The sequence below is a fragment of the Pisolithus orientalis genome (assembly GCF_024613125.1).
Source record: "Pisolithus orientalis strain OTSU chromosome Unknown F5J12scaffold_20, whole genome shotgun sequence".
In the NCBI taxonomy this organism is placed as follows: Eukaryota; Fungi; Basidiomycota; class Agaricomycetes; order Boletales; family Pisolithaceae; genus Pisolithus; species Pisolithus orientalis.
Window position 1 is genome coordinate 284636 of NW_026260801.1, and position 23208 is coordinate 307843.

At 49.7% G+C, this 23208-nt stretch overlaps 5 protein-coding genes across 5 annotated transcripts; 3 read left to right on the top strand and 2 right to left on the bottom strand.

Moving 5' to 3' along the window:
• Positions 1-6141: 6141 nt before the first annotated feature.
• On the top strand, positions 6142-8542 carry F5J12DRAFT_840055 (uncharacterized protein). The gene is made up of 9 exons (XM_051746096.1): positions 6142-6309; positions 6359-6867; positions 6946-7301; positions 7356-7512; positions 7582-7816; positions 7868-8139; positions 8313-8356; positions 8405-8466; positions 8523-8542. Exons 1-6 carry the CDS (start codon positions 6208-6210, stop codon positions 8042-8044), a joined length of 1536 nt encoding a protein of 511 aa, XP_051598730.1. The 5' UTR covers positions 6142-6207; the 3' UTR covers positions 8045-8139; positions 8313-8356; positions 8405-8466; positions 8523-8542.
• Positions 8543-9130: 588 nt separating this feature from the next.
• Positions 9131-11001, top strand: F5J12DRAFT_206387 (kinase-like domain-containing protein). The gene is made up of 6 exons (XM_051738411.1): positions 9131-9203; positions 9255-9499; positions 9564-9653; positions 9718-9831; positions 9884-10426; positions 10485-11001. The coding sequence occupies exons 2-6, from the start codon at positions 9350-9352 to the stop codon at positions 10842-10844; spliced, it is 1257 nt and encodes a 418-aa protein (XP_051598731.1). The 5' UTR covers positions 9131-9203; positions 9255-9349; the 3' UTR covers positions 10845-11001.
• A 156-nt stretch (positions 11002-11157) lies between these two features.
• F5J12DRAFT_770453 (uncharacterized protein) lies at positions 11158-12147 on the bottom strand (the record flags this gene model as incomplete). The annotated part of the gene is made up of 3 exons (XM_051742239.1): positions 11826-12147; positions 11597-11775; positions 11158-11551 (listed from the first exon to the last, which is right to left on the bottom strand). The coding sequence occupies exons 1-3, from the start codon at positions 12123-12125 to the stop codon at positions 11158-11160; spliced, it is 873 nt and encodes a 290-aa protein (XP_051598732.1). The 5' UTR covers positions 12126-12147.
• A 54-nt stretch (positions 12148-12201) lies between these two features.
• Positions 12202-18855, top strand: F5J12DRAFT_722852 (OPT oligopeptide transporter protein-domain-containing protein; the record flags this gene model as incomplete). The annotated part of the gene is made up of 39 exons (XM_051741403.1): positions 12202-12714; positions 12808-12925; positions 12978-13650; positions 13676-13823; positions 13886-14005; positions 14339-14483; positions 14536-14549; positions 14607-14963; positions 15040-15075; positions 15126-15180; positions 15245-15469; positions 15541-15561; positions 15616-15669; positions 15724-15742; positions 15794-15809; positions 15866-15903; positions 15957-15985; positions 16042-16086; positions 16143-16165; positions 16222-16253; positions 16312-16431; positions 16483-16506; positions 16558-16580; positions 16631-16744; positions 16839-16955; positions 17017-17152; positions 17208-17269; positions 17340-17413; positions 17472-17539; positions 17608-17637; positions 17691-17740; positions 17803-17904; positions 17954-18047; positions 18169-18234; positions 18287-18322; positions 18378-18409; positions 18464-18549; positions 18682-18717; positions 18784-18855. The coding sequence occupies 39 exons, from the start codon at positions 12202-12204 to the stop codon at positions 18853-18855; spliced, it is 4023 nt and encodes a 1340-aa protein (XP_051598733.1).
• A 1807-nt stretch (positions 18856-20662) lies between these two features.
• On the bottom strand, positions 20663-22042 carry F5J12DRAFT_722903 (uncharacterized protein; the record flags this gene model as incomplete). Its single annotated transcript, XM_051741409.1, has 3 exons — positions 20663-20911; positions 21059-21445; positions 21494-22042. The coding sequence occupies 3 exons, from the start codon at positions 22040-22042 to the stop codon at positions 20663-20665; spliced, it is 1185 nt and encodes a 394-aa protein (XP_051598734.1).
• Between the last annotated feature and the right edge of the window lie 1166 nt (positions 22043-23208).

Here is a 23208-nt window from a genome sequence, read left to right on the forward strand (position 1 = left end):
GCTACACCAACTCACCATCGGAATTTCAGAATTGTACAGCGTTCATCTTACAAGACGAGATCCCTCACATTGCAAACATTTTCATCGATGACCTGCCCATCAAGGGTCCTGCAACCTGTTATGAAGATGCCGATGGCAATGCTGAAACGTTACCCGAGAATCCTGGCATCTGTCGCTTCATTTGGGAACATGCTGTAGATGTGCATAGGGTAATGCATCGGTTCGCTCATGCTGGTGGAACATTCTCTGGCACAAAATCTCAGATCTGCCAGCCTCGTGTTGTCATTCTTGGCCAAGCATGCCATCCTCATGGTCACTCTCCTGATGACAATAAGGTGCAGAAGGTCGTCAACTGGCCGGCACTCACCACTCCCAAGGATGTCTGCTCTTTCCTAGGCCTCTGTGGTACTGTTTGCATCTGGATTGCGAACTTTTCACAGTTGGCTCACCCACTTGTTGATCTCTATCGCAGAAATGCTCTGTTTGTCTGGGGTCAGGCCCAGCAGGATGCATTCGATGCCTTGAGGCTTGCCATCTCGTCTGCTCCTGCCCTTCACCCCATTGACTACTCATCTGACCTGCCAGTCGTTCTTTCCATTGATACTAGTAATGTCGCCATTGGATTCGTTCTGTCTCAGTATGATGATGAGGGTCACAAACGTCCTGCTCGCTATGGATCACTCCCCATCAACGAACGTGAATCTCGCTACAGCCAGCCTAAGCTTGAGCTCTATGGTCTTTTCAGAGCACTTCGTCACTATCATCTATATCTCTATGGTGTTTGTCATCTATGGGTAGAGGTTGATGCGAAGTACATCAAAGGTATGCTCAATGATCCAGATCTTCAGCCCAATGCGACCAGTCAATTGCTGGATTGAGGGTATCCTACTCTTCGACTTTAAGCTTGTTCATGTCCCTGCTATTTGACATCGAGCCCCAGATGCACTTTCTAGATGCCAGCCCACTGAGGAAGACTATGAGGAAGGCGAGGCTGATGCAGAGGAAGCTGATGAGTGGTTGGAGAGTATTCTTTTCATGGAAGCCCATCCCCTTCTGTACAATGTCATGACCCTCCCGTCCTTCCTTTCCAATGATATGTCTCAGGATGTCCTTTTACGTAGAATCCTCCACTTCCTTCGAACAACAGAACTGCCACCATTCCCTTCCAACACTGCCCGCAAGCGTTTCATTCACAGGTCCCTCCAGTTCTTCCTTCGTGGAGACCAGCTCTTTAAATGTCAAGGCCCCCATCCTCCAGCTAAGGTCATCTTCGACCCAGGTCTCTGTGCTCAGATCCTCGGTCATGCTCATGAAAAACTTGGTCATCGTGGAGTCTTTGGAGTCTTTCAGACCATCAGACAGTGCTTTTATTGGCCTCAGCTCTATCAAGATGTTGCCCACCATGTCCGTTCCTGCCATGAATGCCAGATCCGAAGCACTCATAAGGCAGAGGTCCCCATCACCATCTCCACTTCCCCTAGAATCTTCATGAAGGTTTATGTTGATGTCATGCTCATGCCCAAAGCTCAGTGGATATCGCTATCTTGTTGCAGCTCGAGATGATCTTTCCCTCGCTGCAGAAGGTCGTGCTCTTCGACATGCTAATGCAGACAGTCTTGCTAGGTTCTTCTGGGAAGAGGTTTTCTGTCGTTATGGTGTTGTTGCGCAGGTTGTCACTGATAATGGCAGTGAGGTCAAGGGTGCCTTTGAGAAACTCATGAGGCACTATTCCATTCTGCAGATTCACATCTCCCCATATAATTCAAAAGCAAATGGAGTTGTAGAGCGTGGACACTTTGTTATCAGAGAGGCTATCATCAAGGCTTGTGAAGGAGACCTTTCGCTCTGGCCTTCCAAGGTTCATCATGCTTTCTTTGCAGACAGGGTTACTACTCGTCGCTCCACTGGATTCAGCCCTTACTTCCTGCTCCATGGTCTTGATCCCGTCTTGCCCTTTGATCTCTTTGAGTCTACATATCTCATTGAAGGATTCCGGTCTGGAATGACTTCTCAGGAGCTCCTCACACTTCGCATTCGTCAGTTGGAGAAGAGAGAGGAGGACATCAATGCCGCTTTCACCACTCTGCAGAGATCTCGTTTGCACTCCAAGGGTCAGTTTGAGAGGAGGTATGCATTATGATTGGTGAAGTCTGCTTATGAGCCAGGAGACTTGGTATTGGTTTGCAACACTCAAGTGGAAAAGGAACTGGATCGTAAATCAAAGCCACGCTACCTTGGTCCCTATGAGGTTGTTCGTCGCACCAAGGGAGGTTCCTATGTTGTTAAAGAACTTGATGGCACCATTTCAGCTTGGGGAGTCGCAGTGTTTCGACTCATTCCCTATTATTCCTGACACACTCCCTTACCAGAAGTTATGGAAAAAGATAGCCAGGAAGAAGGGGGAGGTAATGGCAATGATGATGATGAAAATGATGATGAAGACGAAGATGAGGAAAACCAAGAACACAATAATGAAAATGACTATGACTCAGATGACTATTCATGATTTCTCCTTTCTCTTTTGATTTCTTACCTTTATCCTCTCTCATTCTTTTCTTCATTTCCTTTGGGTTTTTCTGTCTTCCCTGGGTTCCCTGCATTGGTTGCAATCAGGGACAATTGCATTTCTTCTTGCCAGTGGATGTCACACACCAAAGGTGTTTGGTGAGGTGGACATGGATGTAGCTGATGAATGGAGGTGAAGACCATAGCCCTCATGCGAAGAAGGACAGCCAGCAATGTCGGCAGTCATCCCTCGCACAAGAACAGGTTGTCAGTGCCAAAGAAAAAGGAGGAGGTGAGTTAAGCACCAATAAAATTCTTAAGCGCCCGTGTACAGCATTCCAGTTTTTGACGTATCTCCACCAATTCTGCAGACACCGAAACCATTCCCACACTCACTTGTAGTGCTCAGCCACACAATCCTACCTTCCAAGATTGGAAAGGATTTGCACACTCCACATGTTTCTACAGCACTCCCTCCAAAAGACACTCATTTCGCTAATTCTTCTGATATGGCTGCCTCCACATCAGTCATTTTCGCTTGTCCCCTTTGCTAGGGACCATGGCTACATATATCTACCAGGAGTTCCTACCAGCTTCTGTCCTGAAGCATCCTGGTACATCCCACCCTCATCTGCCCCCTCTCAGCCCATCCAGCTTGGACAGCATGTTCTTTTTGTCAGTATGACCTCCAGGAGGACGTTCTTTGGTTGCCTCAGGTCTGTCATTCGCTTGGAAAGGTCTTATGTGGTCGTTTCAGTCTCTCTGGTCCAAGAAGCATATGGATCCTTCCTCCCTGCCCCCTGCAACATCTTCATACCAGTCTCGTCCATCATTCTTCCAAAATTGCAACAGCTACAGTATAATCTACTGTTCTCCACTCTCCCTGATCACATCCATGACAAGTATGATGCACATCTTGCCTCCTTGTTGCAAGATACAGCAGAAGGCGCTCCCCCTTCATCCTCTCTTCCAACAGAGCCTCGTTCATGAAGTTTTTATTTGCTTCACTGAGAGGATGGTTTGGGGGGGAAAGTTGCGATCCCCTATGCTCCTGTCACCCCACAGACCCCCAAAGCTTGACCCCTGTTGACATCTGACTCACCCTGTCTGCTTTTGGATGTACTATATTGGCATCAGATCAGCGCTGCCTCTCTGTCATCCCACTTTGGCCTAGAAGCGATCTCTTCAAGATGTGACATGCACAGCCTCCCCCTAATGCGATTCCAGTGCACTTTCCCAGTTCCTGACATTGCTTGACTCATACTTTGACATTCTGACTGTCTTTGACTCACCTATTGCCAATACTTACCAATCTTTTGACTTTGCTTACTGATTCTTCGCTTTTTGGCTTACTTATCCTTACCAATGCTTACCAATGCTTTCCAAGATGATTACCCATCGCTTACATTCCTTACTCATCAGTTACCAATCACTTACCAAGTGTTTGCACCTTGTTTTCCATAGGCAACACCCCTGTACTGTATATAAGTCACTGTACTTAGGTAGAAAAAAAAAAGACATCAGAGAGCCCCTCTTGCTCGCAATTTATCATCTCTCAGTAAATCATTCATCAGCTTTGATAGTTGAGACTTTATTAAGGGTCTAGCTATCATCTACTTCGCTTATCATCATCTATCATCCATATACTTCACTCCAAGCCCTCCCTGAGCTCAGTACAGCTTAGGACATCAAATTAAGTCACCATCCATCCTTCTGTAGGCTGACAGCAGTCTACTCTATCACTTTCTATCACAGTCTTGCTCCCTCTTTGTCAGGAGCACCCCCAACCCTCAGCACTCATCTTTGAGTGTTGTAGCTCACAGAAACCCTCCCAAAAAAACAGGTTCTACCATCTAGGTACCACATAGGCACACCACCACTCGCTTTTGTTGTCTTTTGTGTTGGTTTTGGTTGGTTTTCACCACTGAACCACACTTTGACTCACAATGGGAGCACACCCTTGCAACTCTGCAGTGAGCAGGGTCCATGGCCATCAACAGATGTGTTAGCTGCTCTCGCACTGGGACAGATCATCAGGATGAGAGGGATGAAAACAGTGTCACATGTGGCTACTGACCTGAGTTTGGCAGTGGATTGAGCTTCAGAGGTGTCCCACATGGTTGCCAACTCGAGTTCAGCAGCGGATTGAGCCTCAGTAGAGCACTTGGGGAGGGTGACACTGGAGGAGCTCGACGGCGAGGAGGGGACCGTCGAAGGAGTGGCCGTTATCGCCTGGTCTGTGGGCAGCGAATCAGCAAGGAGGGGGGGTCCAGCATCTGTTGCGATCGTTTCCCAGCGGGAGGATGGTGCGATGGCAAGCGACAGCTGGCAGGGAAATGAATGAATTAACGAAATCAGACGCAAAAAGTACGTAATAAACAATCAATCGGCGCTCTGTTCGACCGAGAGAGAGAGAGAGAGAGAGAGAGAGAGAGGCAGAGGCAGAGGCAGGCGCGATAAGTGCAGGCAGGCGAGCGACAGGCGAGCGACATGCATGCACAGACAGGCGATTACCATAATAGTAAGTGCAGCCCAGGCACGTGGCCAGGTCACGTGCGGAGAAAAGACGGCCCCGCCACCGCCACCGCGACGGTTCACGTCACGGCCAGGTCACGAGGTGCGGTGGCACTGCGGTGGCCCCACCGGCAGGTGCCGGGGCGTGACAGCGGAGCGTCTGTTCTCGGAGAGAAGTTACCTTAGCGATCATTGGAAGTCCTGCAACAAATACACACCCCGGGCAATGAAGCCGAAGGTGCATCTCGATCGGTGTGCACTTCCCCGGATCCTACGAAGTAATGCTGCGGCACCAGTTTTATTCCTTAATGCTCTGGCATATATTTTAGGAAGGATTTGCAAGACTTTGGCCATGGAAACGAAGAAAGCTGTGAGCAGCGGGCTCGCCATGTGGACCTCAGCAACTTGCTTTTCCTCGAGCATGAACACAACAATCCATTTGCCAGCTTATTATCGGCGCCAACACAGCCAACTGATGCGAGGGGAGAAGGAATAGAACTAGTAATTAGGACAGCGCTCGGAGTGTAGCACCTACTATTGGTAGTGCCATTCCGCTAGCGACCAACTTGGCAAAGGTCAAAGGCCAATGTCATCCAATGTCTGATATAACCGCGCTGAAAACTTCATATGACTTTCTTGGATGCCTCTGCCAAATACTTCCATGAACCTCTGTCTTGCGGCCCTATCCGGTTCGTATTGGTGCGACCTCTCGTAGGCTTCTTCACGTGTGCTAACAAACTCCCAGCGTGTGAGCACAAAGAAGGCGCAGGAATCGTAACCCACGTGGGCATCGAGAAGATAGTCTAAAGGATATTGATATTAGCGCGAGTGCTGTAAGAGATTGTAACGGCGAACAAACATAAGATTCGAGGAGTTCGGGGGTTGGACCGCACATCGTCCATAAGCTGACCTTTCTAACGACGGGATCCACAGTTGTGACCTCTCTTCCTTCCGGGTCTAAGTTTGAGAGTTCTTCATCCTCTGATGTCCATGGTACCTCCATGTTAGCCAGAAGTTCGTTCTTTCATGACATGTTGTTCGATGATATATCCGGCTGTTACTTTAACGGTCGGCATATATTGAATAGGGGTAGATTGCGGTGCTGTGCCTCCTAGAGTGGAACGTGGATGCAACAAGTTGTTTTGTTTTTTTTTGCCGGCTCTCACAATTTCCAAGACAACTACAAACATGACAGCAACCTCACTGCAGGACATCAGCTCATCGTCGTATTCCGACGACGATCTAGAATGTTGTTGCGAATTACAAGCAGAAGAATGGGAAGTGCTTCAGGTGAGTGTCTGTACTTTGTTGACACACCCCCCACCCATCTTGTGTGTAGTCCATTCACCCGACCATTTGCACCTCGAAATCCAATGGAACTGTCAGGCTTGAGGTACCCGTCGAACTTGACACCGAAAGACAAATTGAGATCGTTCCTATACCGCATGAGTTGTACAACACGACAAGTGGTCCTGCGATCCCTCTCCAGCCAGTATTGCTAGATTCGACAGCCGCCGAGTATAAGCATACATGTAATCCAGCATCAACTATTTCCCCCATATCCGTCTCCGTCTCCAATCTACCTCCTCTTCTCCTCGACATCATCCTCTCACCCTCGTACCCCACGCACTCTCCTGCTGAGCTCACTGCAATACGGGCAGTCTCGGGATGGGTGCCGCCGAGGATGATGGAGGAGATGAGGAGGCAGATGATGGAGATGTGGGCAGATATGGGTGGAGATGCAGTCTCTGGGGGAGGTACTGGCATACTCTACACATGGGTCGAGTGGATACGGAACGGTGAATTTCTCACTTCGATTGGGTTAGCTGGTCAGGATGGACGCATAGGGTGCGTTAAGCGCACCAATGGTGGCTAATTCACGTTCAATTTCTTGCTGACGGCTATGGTCGTCCGTCTCTCCATTAGCATACCGCACCCGAGTCCTGCGCTTTTAGTACCCCTGCTACGTGCACATGCAACAGGGCAGCAGTACAAGACGTTCGCACAGATGTCTTACCCATGTGGGATATGTCTTACATCAAGAAAGGGTGTGTATTGCCTGCACCTAGGATGCGGTCATGTATTCTGCAAAGCATGCCTGGTAGACATGTGGGGTTTGCACATACGAGAAGGAGAGGTCGGTAGGGTCGGTTGTCCAGAAGTGGGCTGTGAGAGCGGCGGCGAGTTCCGCGAAGCAACAGAAGACGAAGTAAGGGCGGTACTGTCTGAGGAGGAAGTGAAGCGATGGCAATGGCTCAGAAGGAAGCGGGATTTGGAAAGAGGTATGTGCGATTGATTACCCATTGGAAATGAATGATAAGAGACAAGAATGTTAGATCCTACAACGGTCCACTGCCCGATGGAATACTGTCAGGAGCCCGTGCCGAGGGAAAAAACGGCGTCAACTACAGAGTACGACGAATCAGGGTGGGCACGACTTCGGGAGTGTCACTCATGTGGATACTCTTTCTGCTCTTTTTGTAAACGGACATGGTGCGTCTTTCCTACAGTCGCATCCTTCAACTTAGGCTACATTACAGTACATAATCTTTATCTTTTCAGGCATGGCCCGCACACACCATGTCCACTTCCCGTAACATCCAAGATCGTCCTTGCATATCTTGCGGCTTCGGAACATGGGCGAATTACCCTCGAGCGGCGCTACGGTCGAACAAGTGTGCAACGTCTGGTACGACAACACCGAGAGGAAGAAGAGAATCGCAAATGGTTGGAATCGAGCACGACAGAATGTCCCGGGTGTGCATTGCGCGTGGAGAAGAGTATGGGTTGCAATCACGTACGTTACTCGATTCAGTGTATGATCGTCCTACCACCATCTTTTCCACAGATGACCTGTTCAAAGTGCAAGACGCACTTCTGTTACCGCTGTGGACACAAGATATCAGCGACGAATCCGTATCAACATTTTTCGACACCTGGAACGAGTTGTTTTTCGAAATTATTCGATTTTGTGCCGAGTGGAGAGGATGATTGGCAGCCAATAGAGGCATTTGAGCTCATCTAGTCGTCTTATGAGGTTGTTCCTTAACCCTTAAATTTTGAAAGGCTTTCGACTTTTCAGCTGTGTGATTATTTGGCGCAAGTTTTTTTTCCAGAGAGGTGAATGTCCATATTTGTCTTCCGTAGGTTTGCTTCTGCACCCACTCTTGGCACACATACTTGCATAGCGGATTCTTCCGGAGAATGACGAGGCCATCACTAGGAACCCCAGAGGGCGCTATGTAGCCTCTTTTTCCAAAGTTGTGTGGTTGTTCTGACCCACAGACGCAAAGGCTGCTTCCATGATGGGAAGGTAACCAATGCACAAGGCAACGAGGTGGGTCGTACATCCTGTTGTGTATTTCTGTCATATTGACCGGTACAGAGTCGCAAATAAAACATACGTGATGGTGAACGTAATGTGGAGTGGTCCCGATACCAATGAAGGTGAAGTTCCTACCTCTTACTTATCCCTCAGCCCGCTAAACCTCCTCGTCAACAAGCCCGCTATATGGCCACCAAATGGCTGACGAGCTGCCGGTGAACGAGCAAGTTGAAATGAGATCGTGGCTATACTTCACGAGCTTCCTGATCCGAGATCCATTGGTCGAAGTCATTGCACACGATCACGCCACTTTCTGAGGAAGCCTGACTGACCATACCAAGTTGGTAATCTGGTTGATGGCCGCAACCGCACCTAGATATGATTCCTGTCCGCACTTCAGTATATATTTCCGCCCTTCCTGTGTTCTGCTCTGAAACTCGCCGTACCTTGCACCCCCGTAAACACACCACTACAGACGTGGAAAATCAACCAGAAGAATTCGACAAGACGGTTATTGCAAGAAATGCTCTGATGTATGTCCAGGTGGCAAAATTACCGCGTACACGAAGTCTGAGGTGGCGCAGGTCGTCGGGCATAATGACTTTGTTCGCTATGAAATCGAGAGGTGCTCTGAGTGCAGGAAGATAGCGGAAGCCATCGCGAAGAAACCCCAATGCAGATTGTTTCCTATATATTCCTTTCTTTCTTCCTAGATATCACCTGTGGCGCTACCTTAGTTGCTATTGTCTTTGCGGGACATGTACAAATAGTTGTGTTGGGTGAAATGGGCGCTATTCGCTAATATGTCCTTTGCTTCCTTTCTAACATTGTCCAATCCTTGGAAAAACGCGTATGGGTAGTATGTGGACTGTTACCAACTATTATCGCAGTCTAGCTTATATATCCACAGTTTAATTACATCTAGATCTAGACAAGGTCTCGTGCCAATATTCACACAACGGCGCCACTCTGAACATTGTCCACCTGTATGACTCGGATCTCGCAATGGCTGAAGACGATACAGTATCGACCTTTTCTTACGACGGTGAGGCGGACTCTGACACATTCAGCCTTTATCAGTTAGGGGTTGCGGTCAACTCCCACTTCGGCAAGGCTTGTAATCTTAAGAAGTTAGCGGAGGGCGGTTATCATAAGGTTGATACGAGACCCTCGCATGCGATGATCTGAACGTGTGCAGAGACTTTCTTCTTCACTATAGGTGTACGATGTTCATCAGGAAGATGGAACATCACTTGGTGTCGTCCGTGTCGCAGCGCCTGCCTTTCCGAAGGACAAGCTAGAGTCAGAGGTCAGTGGAACTTTATTCGCAAATTTTATCACAATTTTTTGGCTGACGTCTTGCGCATGAGTAGGTTGCGACTCTCAAACACCTTGCTTCACAAACTCAGATCCCCATTCCTCAGGTTTACGCGTGGAATTCGGATGCTTCCAACCCTGTCGGAGCGGAGTATATGATCATGCAAAAAGTCAGTCTGCTAAACTCGATATCTTCTGTTTTGTATAACCTCGGTGTTCAAGGTACCAGGTATTTCAGCTAACACAAAATGGGACACCCTCTCGATGAACGTGAAAGAGCGTGTGGTATCGCAAGTTGCAGAGTACCTGAAGGTCATGTTTGAGTTGCGCTTCGATCGCGCAGGAGCCCTCTATCTTTCTTCCCCCCCAGAAGATGATGTCTATGTCGGGCCAATCGTTAGTGTACCCTTCTATCGTGCAGCCGACGGTATCGTTCGTGTGCCTGAGGCTGAGCCTCCATTACACACCGAGCTTTCTCAATACCGAGGACCTTTTTCAAATACCTCTGACTATCTTCAAAGCTTCCTTCACGCTGAACTCCATGTTCTTTCCCACCATCGTTCTGTAGTTTTGTCCGGGCTGGAGGAACAGGAGGCAGATCAAGAGGTGGCTGCCAGTCGACTTGAACTTGGGGAACGTATTCTTCGCAAGGCTCTTGAACTGTGCTCCGTCTATCCGGGGAATAATCAGCCCGGTGGAGCGATAAGTACATCGATGAAACCATTTTCAATACACCTCGACGATTTCCGCTTGTCGAATATCATGGTAGGCGCGTTTGTATCTAACACATCTTTGCCTGGGAATGACCATAATTGCCTAACAGATCGACGAGAAATCCGGAGATGTGACGAGTCTCATTGATTTCGAAGGAGCAACTATCGCACCTCTCTGGGAGTGCGCCGTTATACCTGCATGGATACAGGATCCGGATGATCAAGAAGGTGGCTATGAAGGCGGCCCTGCGGAAGATAGGGAAAGATTGCGCGAGATCTTTTGCAAGGTCATGGATAGCAGGGAGTGGAGTGTATTATATGAGCAAGGAAAACTATTCCGACATTTTAGATTGTGGCTATCACTCCAAGTTTCTTGTTGGGCTTCGGAAGGTATGGAGGAATGGGTGGATAAGAGGTTTGCTTGGGCAAAGTTACATCCGGGAGTCGCTTTGCCGGAAGACGACTACTGATAAGGTACAAAATGGTTGCAGACAGGTTGAAAGTCTTGTTGAGCACAGAACTGTAGACTTAGTGACTCCAACTCAGCTACCATACGTTGTCTTATATAAGGACCACCCGTGGAGTCGACGTCAACTATGTGTCGAGGAAATGATCGGCAGGATTCAATCGGTAGGCCAGACGGAACAGTGAGCCGTGCGTGAGTTGAAGGAAGACGACTCCGAAGTTTGTTCCCTGGTAGCTGGGTAGTAACTCGCAGATCTTGGACACGAGGAAGACCTTATATTGACCGAGGAAGGGGGTAGAATTCCCCCAACTACGGCTCTACCAATGCCTCTTTCTCCACCGGTCCCTCTGCGCGTGAGCCTCATCCACCTCTCGCCGATTAAATACATCACCATAACCACCGTCCATTCCACCATGCACGGTACTCGGAGTTTCGTTGCCTGCCATTTCTTGTTTCTTTTTACGGATAAGGGCGAGCGCACGTTCCCGTTCTGATGATTCGCGCCGAAGACGTTCGCTCGTGGGATCTAGTGGTTTCGGTTGCGGTGGAGGAGGTGGGGGAGGGTCCGGATTACGTGGGAAGCGTTTGTTTCTTGAGCGATTGTTGGGAGGCAAGGAACGAGTGTCATTCGACGATGACGAGCGGGCTGCCAGTTGTTGAGTTATCGCAGTGAGGGGATCGTTTATTGTCTTAAAGGCCATATCCCGCATTCTGGTTTACAACAAAGCGTCAAAGTTATTCCAAAACTTTTAAAACAGACATTCTGACCTCTTCTCATCCTGATCGTTTTCGTTCTCTGCCTCGGTCCGTTTGCTGGCTCGTTTGTCAGCGTACCAAGGGTTCAGGTCCTTTGCGCTGGGCGCGAGAGGTACGCCTTTCTCGAGCTCAGACTGTGTCGTCTTCTTGTTGGCTCGTGCGGATATTATGAGTTCTTGCTAATCGGGCCATTAAATTTCAGCACTGTAACCCAAACGCTGGAGCGTACCTGTTCCAAATCCTCAAAGAGGTTGATGTGTTTCCCAGTTCCGATTCCAGTACCAGTAGCCGAAGTAAGGGCATTCGTTCCCCCGTCGACCGCCTTCCCTTTCCCCTTCTCGTCTGCCGCTCCTAGCCCTGCACGTTCTCGTAGAACGCCAAGTCTGGCTTCAGCATCCGCCACCGCCATCTTGCTCTCTTTCTCTGCCTCTTGTCTTGCTGCCTCCTCTTCATCTTTGCGTACACGCTCGATGTTGTCCCTCCGGTAAGGGTGATAAGATTTGTGGTGTGCAATGTTCAGCTTCCCCATGGCGGTCGGTGCTGCAGGTGGAGGTGGCTGTGCTAACTTGACACGACCAAACCACGGTGTAATGGATTACCTAAGCATGGATGACTTGCATCCCGGCTACGCGCATTTCATTGGCCACCTCTGCACGCTCGCGTCTGCGTGTCTGCCGCCGTTCATCTGCATTTCCGACCCAAACAATCCGCGCATCACCGCGTCTGTCGTGGATGCTGTATTCCGCGACGTCCCACAAGACTCACACTTTCCTCCAATACGCTATGCTCGCGTTAACGCAGTCGCCTGCTTTCATGCACGCGTTTTCTACGATACCATCCTCAACGCTCTCGCTGGGTGGGAGCCCTCATGGGAAAGTGGATGTCAGACGTGGCCGGGAGAGGACGGCGTGAAATATAACGATAGCATCGACAGTTTTCTTCACGGTCTCAGAAGACTCTCTGCGGAACATGGAACCAACTTGCCGATTAGGAACAAGGGCAAAGGCAAGACATCTCCCACTGAAGAACCCTCCATGGTCATCTTTATCGAACGTGCCGAAAGATTGTGTGAGAATCTACCCGAACTCATCGTTCCCCTCTCGCGTTTGGCTGAATTGGTCAGTCACAATCCTCCTCCCACACTTGGCATTTCGACGTTGCCATATCTCACCCTTACCTGATGGCGCCGTTAATTAACCTGTTTTTTGCAGGCGCGTGTCAGGGTTAATGTCATCTTGTTGTCATCTATGTGTTGGGAGGATCTCCGGCCACCACTTGGGGCTGCACCGGACCCCTACTTTCTGGATGTCGAGCCATTAACGAAACAAGGTATGAATGTTGAGGAAGTCCGGAGTGCTCAAGTTCAAAAACAGTTTTCTAGACATTATTCAACGACTTGTATCTGCATTCCGGGAAACATCCGAGGTCCTCGCGTCGTCTGGGGAGCCAAGCATGACCTACCATCCAGGCTTGTTATCGTTCTACGAGCACTACGCGGAAATGATATATGGGACCGTCTCTCTCTACACGAACGATCCCATCGAACTTCAATACATCGCTGCAGCACGTTGGCCTGGTTTCGTCAAACCAGTAGTCTGGCAACAAGACGGCGATCACTCAAACGGGGACCACGAACTTGACATCCAGCTGCCAAACACGGACGGTCGTTTGCGGTTGTTCAAATACTTCTCATCGTCGTTTACTCGTGCATTGGAGGCGCTCTATCCGCGTCTGACAAATGCTGCAGACTGGGCCTCGGAGAACGACTACGATCCCACGGACGGTCTGCCTGAGGTACAACCTGGAAACGAGAGGCAGAAAGCAAGGACATCGAATCCCAGGACAGCAAATTTGCCTCGGATATCCAAGTTCATTCTCGTTGCAGCGTTCTTGGCATCGACTAATCCGGCGAAGAGCGACATGAGAATGTTCGGCAGATGCGCGTCAGAGCGGAAGAAAAGACGACGTAAGAATACGTCGTCAACAAAGGGAGGTTCAAACAAAAATTCCGCTGTAGGTCCGACCCACCGTTCCTGGCTTCAGCGGACATTAACGTAAGGATTGGTAGGTTTCCCAAAGACTACTGGGCCCTTCTGCGTTCCCACTGGACCGGTTACTAGCAATCCTTGGGTCCCTGCTAGAGGAACATGACCTTGACTCGTGGCCATTCGACCATCGATTCGTGCTGCCAGGGGAATACACGGATATGGAGATTGGTCGAATACATGTCTACGCTGCTGCAAGTGACAATCCTGCATGTACCCTGTAAACATGCTAACGATGTTCTAGGTCACGGAGCTCGCGTTCATGCGGGCCCTGCACCGGATGAGTCCGATGGAGAAGTTGGATGGGCCACCTATGTTCAAGTGTGGAATATCATACGAGGTAGCATTGGCGCTTGCCAAAGACGTTGGGATACCGTCGCTGAATGATTTAATGTGGGATCCCGCATAGAGTTGGTGGATATACTGCTAGTCAGGGGGCGTTCCGTTCTAACGACGCTATTAAATACCTGTTCTTAGACTTTGTTGGGATGCCAGCATGTGTCAGGGTTGAGACCACTGCCCAATATTATACATTTTTTATAGACCTGTACATGTTCGGCATCTTGTCAGACCCAGCCTTCAGGTCCCAAGCTTATGCGATGGTCAGGCACCAAAACTTTCTCACTTGCTGCCATTTCCTTGGACCAAGTAATATAGGCGTCTGCGGCCCAGTGCCCAACCCATAACCCTCCTCAAGACACCCTTAATGCCCGACGAGTACGAATACGGGAACGCGCAAGAATACCCGCTACAGAGGTTGGATGCAGAGGGAAAGCTCTCGCTCGGCCCCTCAGATGACGAGGAGAAGGAGTTGCAGCAGCGCAGACGACCGCTGAGCCCAGGTAGGCACCCCACATGACGTCTTTAGTATCGCACATGCTTGATACTTTGCAGATTCACATCTTACCGTAAGTCATACGGAGTAGTACACTCGACTGAACGTGTGCCCATGACGTGTTTTTCAGTCACGCTATTCATCCGACTTCGACGACCCCAACCTCGACATCGACGACCCAGACGAGCTCGATGACGACTCGCCGTATCCTGAGGTCCGCGCTGCGGTAGCTAACACTGACGACCCATCTATACCCGCCGTGACACTACGAACTTGGGTACTCGGCTTGGCATGGGCGGTCATCACGTCCGGCCTGAACCAGTTCATGTTTTACCGATACCCTTCCGTCGCTATCAGCTCTTTCGTTCCACAACTGTTGTCCTTCCCGATGGGAAAACTATGGGCCCGATATATGCCACGAATACGAATATTCGGTGTATCACTAAATCCTGGTCCCTTCTCCATGAAGGAACATGTGCTAATAACCGTCAGCTCTCTCTCTCTCTCTTCCTCTCTTTCCGCTTGGTGCATGTCCTAAACTCCAGTTATGCTTCACCACACAGATAATGGCTTCCGTTGGAGCACAGTCAGCTTACGCGGTAAGTCTTCCCTATGCGATAACGAACCATGCTTACATGCACCGCCCTAGACCGACATCATTGCTGTACAACGTGTATACTATAATCAAATCTACAGTTTCAGCTGTTCGATCCCGCTTATTCAAACTGTGTGTTCCCTTCGCTGATTAGGTTTCTCCCTCCATAACAGATCAATGGTTTCTGGTAGTGTCTACCCAACTGATAGGGTTCTCTGCCGGCGGTATCGCTCGTCGATTTCTCGTGTCGCCGCCCAGCATGATATGGCCGTCGTCTCTCGTCACATGCGCACTGTTCAACACGCTTCATTCACAACAATACGCCGGCGCGGGACAACTCGGCGGCCTAAGTCGAGGGCGTTTCTTCCTGCACGCGTTTCTAGTCGCGTTCGTATGGTGTGAGTTCCTGCTGGGAATCGTATTGTTCGGGTATTAAGTATGTTCCATCCTAAATGCTCGTCGCTTTTAGACTTCTTCCCAGGATACTTGTGTAAGGCGAACTACTCTGGACCTTGGCGTCGAGTCTGACGTTGGGTCAAACTAGTCCAAGCACTGTCGTATTTTTCATGGGTGACTTGGATATGGCCAGATAATGCAGGTATGTAACTATTATCCGTTCCATTTCTAGTCGTGATACCATGCATCTTGGTAGTGATTGCTCAACTGTTCGGGTAAGTCCCCTCGAAGAATTCCAACCTCTGTCTGATCTCACGGGCGATAAGCTATGTGCATGGTATGGTACGTGACGCCTATTGTCCAAGCTACGCGGTTCCGGCTCCTGACGCTAGAACAAGGGAATGTCTATTATTACCTTCGACTGGGCCCAGATCGCGTGCGTGTTTATCTGGTTCCTCTGCCGCCTCTACCCATCAGAATCTTCGATAGGTACATTGGGTCACCTCTGGCCACACCATGTATGCTCTTTTTCACGCAAGTATTTACTGCTTGATGAACTCACTGATTTGGTCAGGGTGGGCAGCAGCAAATGTTTTGATGGGTTTTGTTATCTTCTACTGTGCGTGGGGCATTCATTCCCCTGAATATCTTACCCTCTTACCCACGCTGTGGTAGGGATCGCGACCCCCATACTATACGTTCGTACTTATCCACAGCTGTTAAGTCGGACGTTCAAGCTCACGCTGTCTACTAGTTCACGAACACGTGGGATTCACTTTACATGCCGTGAGTAATGAATCTCTATTTGCTTCTCTGTTCCCGGCGTTGCTGACTGGACTGGTAGAATACAGTCGCGACTGGTATATGATAACTTGGCACAGCCGTACAATGTTACCCGAGTATTGACGAACCAGATCATCTTCGACGAGGCAGCTTACGATGCATACAGCCCGCTTTTCATGTCGTACGCGTTTATAGCTTTTCAACTCTTCCCTCGGTGCTAAAGCGACTGAAGGACCTGTTTTGCCATGTCCTATGGGTACGTATGTACGAGCAACATGAGGTGATCGACCCGCTAATTGTCTATCAGCTTAGCCTTTGCAACAATCACGGGTGTGTAATGAAATCCTTCTTCTGGAAATGCTAAAATTGACTTTGACTAGCAACATTGACCCACACATTCTTGTATTTTCGGAAACAAATCATGATGCAAGCTCGGCGATCACTGGCGGAACAACCCGATATCCACGCTCGTCTTATGAGTCTGTACCCGCAAGGTAGGGAATATTGACGACACTGCACACCCCCGTATTTGAAATGTATTTGACCCTAATCATCGGCATGTTTCACCCCCTTCCTCCCTCCCCCAAGTTCCGGATTGGTGGTATCTTATCTTGTTCGTGGTGATGTTTGCCTTGGGAGTTATCAGCTTCGAGGTGTGGCCGACGCATTTACCTGTGTGGGCGTTCGTGGTAGCGCTGCTCATCGGTAAGTATGCCAAACAGGTTTTATATTTGTTCGTGTCTCTCATTCAGGTGCTCCACCGCAGCGTTTACCTATGTCATACCTTGCGGGATGATACAGGCGATAACGAACCAGCAAGTCGGCCTTAAGTGGGTAGTTCATTTGAGTTCTTTGCCAGGGCACTTATCACTCCTCAGTGTTATTACGGAGCTAATCGTAGGGTAAAGCAGTGATGATAATCTCCTAACAGGGCAAGCCACTCATTCATGATTCCAGATACGCACTACCAGGTCGACCAATCGCAATGATGATGTTCAAGACGTGGGGATATATCGTATGTAGTAGGCTCTCGAAGCGATCATCTCCTTGCTGATCAGACACCGTTCGGCACGCAGACGATGACACAAGCGCTGACTTTTGCATCTGACTTCAAGCTCGGCCACTATATGAAAATTCCTCCGCGTAAAATGTTCTGGTGTCAGGTAAGTCGTCTAACCCGAGATTGTACTTTTTGGTGGGGTGTTTCATGTTTGGGTATAGGTAGTAGCTGCTATGGTCGCTGCAACCACACAATTAGGCGTTCAATCATGGATGTTTAGCAATATACCGTAAGTACGGTTCTACCAGACGTACCTATACCCACGGATGCGCTGGTATTAACGCATCCCATGTCAAGCGACATGTGTTCGGTAACCCAAAAGGACGGGTAAGAGAGAAGAATCACTGTTGAATAATACGTACCTCTCAGCTGCACTCTAGGTTCACTTGTCCGTACACTCAAGTATTCGGAACGGCTTCTATCATATGGGGTTCGTGCACACGAGTATAAATGTGGATCCTATATCGCATGCTTAACTGCTCTTGGTCACAGGTGTCGTGGGTCCCGCACTTCAGTTTTCCAGCGGACGTCGCTATCAGTGCGTAAAAATTGTCGAGACTTTGTTGTTAGTGGTAACGCTGATTTGCCTTCCCAGTTGTAACTTGTTTCTCCCATACAATGCGATGGGCTGACTGCTTTCCAGCCCTACTCTATTTCTTCGTCATCGGTGCTATCGCACCCGCTATACCTTTGCTCTTGATGAAAAAGTGGCCAAATAGTTTCCTACGATACGTTAAGTGCGTATTTGGATCCTTCACCAACAGCAACAGCCGGACTGACGCCCTGCCAGTTTGTAAGATCTCTGGCAATAATAATCCCGGTCGATAGGTCCCCCCGAACTAACAACCAATTCAATAGCCCAGTATTTTTCAACGGAACGTCCCTTATACCCCCAGCGACCGCGCTTAATTTCGTACCTTGGGCGTAAGTGACCAGTTGTTTCTTGGTATTCATGCACGCCAACCGCTGGGTGTAGGTTGGTCAGCTACATATTCCAAAATGTCATTCGAAGGTGGGGGTTACAGTGCCTTTTGACATTGGCGTCCACGTAGCTTACCGTGTATCAGACATAATTTCCCTTGGTGGGCCAAGTACAACTGTGAGCTTTCCTCTATTCTTTCTGTCCCGTTACACCGAACTAAATGTATCACAGACGTGCTATCAGCCGCTCTCGATTCGGGTCTAGCTGTGTCAGTACTGGTGATATTTTTCACGTACGTGGTTCCATCCACCTCCCTCGTTTACCTTTGCTACATGTTCTACTTCTGGGCACACTTTTACAGACTACAACACCCCATGAACGGAACAGTGAGTTGTCTCTTTCTGGCCCGCATCTTGAACGATCACTTGATAGACCTACATATTTCACAGATCGGAGTGAGTCTGCAGCAATGGTGGGGGAACACGGTAAGTCTACGTGTCTTCATTCTCCTACTAGGAGTGTGAGTATACTGACAGGGTCGTTTGCGATAGGTGTTCAGGCACAGCGCCGACGGTCGAGGAATACCCGTTCGACAGCTCGCTACTGGACAAACATTTGGTTGAGTTCCAGACCCTTCTTTTATGTTTTTCTTCTTTTTTTGGCTTTCGGGATCATTAGATTTTAGTGTCATTTAACGGGGTGTGCAACATGTATCATACATACACGCTATTTCAACAGCATATGTTGTACGAGGCTCTCATCATTCATCGTGTCTTTGCAGATGACCCGCACCTGGGTATGTATCCAAGGCAGAAGATGTGATGCAGCTAGCTGCAGTAAACTACACATGTTGGCAGTACATATTATTCTTCTCATAGTTAGTACATATGACCTATGTATCTCCTTCGTTAAACCCGTGATTTGATGCAGTGTACAGCTGTCCGTGTATGAATGAAGGATCGACGTGAAGATCAACCGCTGTGCACAATAGCGTCAAGTCTTGGTAACCATGATCAAGGAACAAGTGGCGCACACGCTTATGTATTTGTTCCACGAATCCTATGTTCTGGAAGCATCAAGGTGACCAAGCATCACTCGCTGCAAGCTCCCCAGCGAAGGGTTACGGAGGGCCTGGAATGGTTACTCTTCGCGTTTACGTCTTCTGTTTCTTTTTCACCGCAAGCCTACAATCGCCGTATAATTTCCCCGCTGGATAATTATCCTCCTATATCTCCACCTATATCTCCTTGGTGGGAACACCAGCAATAACGTGCAGGAGCATCGAACGACCAAAACCGGTTATGAGAACGTAAAGCCGCCGCCGCGTCACCGGGCATTGACCATCAAGTCAGTGAGCTGGACGGATCCAACATCCCCGGCAAAGGTGACTTCGTGGTTCACGAGACAGACCTTAGCAGGATAGGTCGAGCTAGTCATCCTCGCTGTCCCTCGCGAACTCGGGCCCGTCCGCGTCCTCGGCGTCATCGATAGGCTTCAAGTTGTACGCGCTCTAGTACGCCGGACAAAAGCAAGATTCCAATTACACATATCTGGTCTCATTCATGCGTACCTCGGCATCCTGTCCCGGGAGAACCACAAAACTCGACGACACGCGAGAGTAGCCCGACATTTGCGATGACGCAAGGCGAGCCTAGTCGACCGGACTGTGCTCGAAGGGGTACCAGCGGTAGAAAGGAAATCACAGGGAGCAACATCTGAACTCATCTGCATATGTATACATGAGAGATCTCCAACTTGTTGTCAAGGACATCGCTCCTAAGCTCTCTCCGTTCATAAATTCGAACTCCACACTGCATGAAACCGTGCTCACTCCGACGATGCCTAGAACGCATCCACCATGCCTACCCTCGAGGCGGGGAGACCCTCGTACTACGTGCTCCGAACCTCTGCGAAGCATGTGCATGGACAGAAGCAATCGTAAAGGCTACCGCGAAGGCGAGGAAGGGGATGTCAGTGATTCGCGTGGTGCGGAAGGATGGTTCAGTCCTGCACATTGTTGGTGTGGGGATGGGACGTGTTGCGGGCGCGGGAACGCCTTGTGGAAGTGCGGATGATTGGCAAAGGAAATATTTTGGGATATACGGGGGTGGATCAAGGTATTATCTCGTGTCGGAGCCTGTAAATTAGATAGACTTACTAGTCCAGTAGTGGAGTAAACGATAGTGCCAGGACTGGCTACCAGGGACAGTTCCATGCTGACCCATTTTATATTCCGGGCTTCTAGTGTTGCGGTGTATTGGTTTGAAGTATGTACATCCATCGCCGTACGCTGGTCTAATTGGTATCTTTGCCGACGTAATGGCTAACGCTCTGCTTCTTTGGAGTAGACCCTTGCACGAAGTATAAGGTACAAGCCAAGTGCGTATCGCATCCGCCCGGACACGTTTACCACGGCACGGTATATCGCATCTACGTGTGACCACGAGTGCTTTTAGCGTCCACACCTTCATTGATCAACAACTGAACAACGTCCCGTCGCTCGCGAATGAGTCGGATGAGTGTGTCTATACCGAGCAGCACGCCCGTGTCAGGTCCTTGTCCAGGCACGAGTCGTGTGTGCGCAAAGTCAATTAGGGAGAGTCTGAACAGGCGCGGGTCATCCTCTTCATCCTCGTCATCACAGTCTTGGTCGTCGTCGTCGTCGTTTTCTTCGAAAGACTCAACGACAGGACTCGTTGCGATAACGTCGTCCAGTATGAGGTGACCGCTTTCGTCAACTTCGACCGTGATCGTCTCCTCTTCGGCTTCATCTTCTTCGTCCAAGGACCCCTCCTCCTCGTTCTCACTCAAGCCTTCGCCCGCAACGGTAGGCTTTCTGTTCAGATCAAAACCGCCTTCTAGTGTCCGCACAGCCTTTTCTGCACATGCCCAGTCGCCTTCATATATGATAAGGATGCTTCCGCCTACGATGCGTACTTCCGCTTCGGCAAGTGCTGCGCGGAGATGTTCAAGTGCCTCGAGGAGGCGTGTGAGCAGAACGAACAGGGACGGTGGAGGTAGGCCTGGTTGGATGTTACCAGGCGTGGTTATGTCATCGCTTGACGATGGGAAAGAGGGAGGCGCGGTGGTGGAAGAAGCTGGGCCGCGAAAGGGAAAAAACCGCGCGATCCCGTCTGGTAGATGTTCTGGCTTGATCGTTTTCCCGTATTTCTTGGGTGTAAGTACGGGATCAGGGTGATCGTTTGCATATACCTATACAAGTTCCTGAATACAAACACAGACATCAACAGGGAGTTATACCTGGAAGCCCGTAAGACGTACGCCAGTACTGAGACTGGTCGTGTTCGCAGCGGTACGAATCATACGCTCCTTCTTTTCGGGAGGAGCATCTTCATCGTAGAGTATGGTCCCCAACTTGACGTCGAGAATGCATGGTTTGTGGAACCCATATGTGAGATTCTCCAGGACGATCGTAGTCGTTGTTCCGTTGGCTGGCGGGACAGCGGGCAGACCATGCGTCGCCATCGTTTCCGGTGAGACGTCTACAAGGTGGTTTCCGATCGATAGCACTCCTAGGAATTTTGGAATCCATGGCAATAGCGGTTTCAATCCTGATGCAGCCGCGGTCGCGCCGCCGATGTCTGACGATATGCCATCACGAACGAGCTGGTAGAATGCCAGTTCTCTAGAGAGGGCCGGTTTAAGGAGTAACGAGCCATCCTCTGTTGTTTGTACTCCTGCGTGTCCACCGACCTGTGAGGAGAGCGGCGCTGTGGGTGGAAGGGTGTGGGATCGATGGATAGTATTATGTGCATGTGGCGACGAGGTTGATCCCGTGTCTGTTGACATTGTCAGTGGAAGAGACAGAAATCAGACAGCAAGCCAAGAAATCAGATAATCAATGTTGTCGAATTCGATCCTCGTGGCTGTCTGGTTGATAGCTGGGCTGACGTTGAACACTCTGACTCAAGTGCTTGCAGTCACAGCGAAACGAAGTTCTTGCCTTCGAAGAGCTACAGTCCACTAAAGTATTCTACACTCCAGCGTCAAATTGGTGCACTGCCAAAGCAGTGGCCAACCCGACGCTCTTCAAGTGTGGAAGCTGTCACTGATATGTGAGATACACGAGCCGAGTACTCCCACCAAATTTCTTGTCACAAGTATTCGACAGTGAGACTGCGAGCATCCGGCCCTTGCTCCAGCAACGTACCGCACGTAACTTCAACGCCCGAGTCTGATTTACATCCCCAAACTCGAATCTCACCTACAAACCTCGCACGAAATACGGATCTGTCGGTGGCCCGCAAGCAGTCGAAGAAACACCGTTTCTTTAGCTCCGAAAGGCATGGCTCGACGCCTAACTTCCCTCGGCACGCATTTTATACCTTACACACGATGGAATGGATGGATCTCCACGGAGACAGCCCTTCACCCCTCTGTTTCGATCGCCGGAACGTCGGCTAACAGGAGGTAGGACCCATACGGATGCACAGATTATTCTACTGCTTGCCTCGAGCTCAGCTCATTGTGTGAGGCCTTCGTAGCTAGGTGAACGAACAGAGTGAATAGATGAATATATGAGCCAAGTGAATGAGAAAGTGAATATAACAAAGTGACTGGAGAAGCGTAGATCGCAAAAGAGCATGCAATCTAGTGTGTGGGGGGAAGGCCGCCGGACGCTGGGCTCCGGAATCGAGCGAGCGTTCCGAGATGCCGAGATGCCGAGACAGCGCACGCACAAAGGGGAGTCGCGTGACTATGAAGCTGAGAGATTGAGGGGAGAAGGGGTCACGTGACTCAGTCGAAAGAGGGATCAAAAATGAGAGAGTGCGCGGAAACAAGCGGTGCAGCCTTCTGAGCGTGCAAAAGCGGGCGAGTGGAAGAGAGGAGAAGAGGCCACAGGACCGACCATCAGAGAGCTAAGCTCACAACAGAAGTGGCCTCAAGACACCCCACACACTGGAGCTAAGACTGGAGGCAAACAGAATAAGATTCTGGGAGAACACATGTGGCAT

Coding starts and splice junctions, on each gene's coding strand:
- F5J12DRAFT_206387 (XM_051738411.1), top strand. CDS start 9,350: ATGGCTGAAGACGATACAGTATCGACCTTTTCTTACGACGGTGAGGCG. Junction 9,500..9,563: donor CGGAGGGCGGTTATCATAAG/GTTGATACGAGA, acceptor TCTTCACTATAG/GTGTACGATGTTCATCAGGA. Junction 9,832..9,883: donor AGTATATGATCATGCAAAAA/GTCAGTCTGCTA, acceptor TCGGTGTTCAAG/GTACCAGGTATTTCAGCTAA.
- F5J12DRAFT_840055 (XM_051746096.1), top strand. CDS start 6,208: ATGACAGCAACCTCACTGCAGGACATCAGCTCATCGTCGTATTCCGAC. Junction 6,310..6,358: donor AAGAATGGGAAGTGCTTCAG/GTGAGTGTCTGT, acceptor TCTTGTGTGTAG/TCCATTCACCCGACCATTTG. Junction 7,302..7,355: donor GAAGCGGGATTTGGAAAGAG/GTATGTGCGATT, acceptor CAAGAATGTTAG/ATCCTACAACGGTCCACTGC.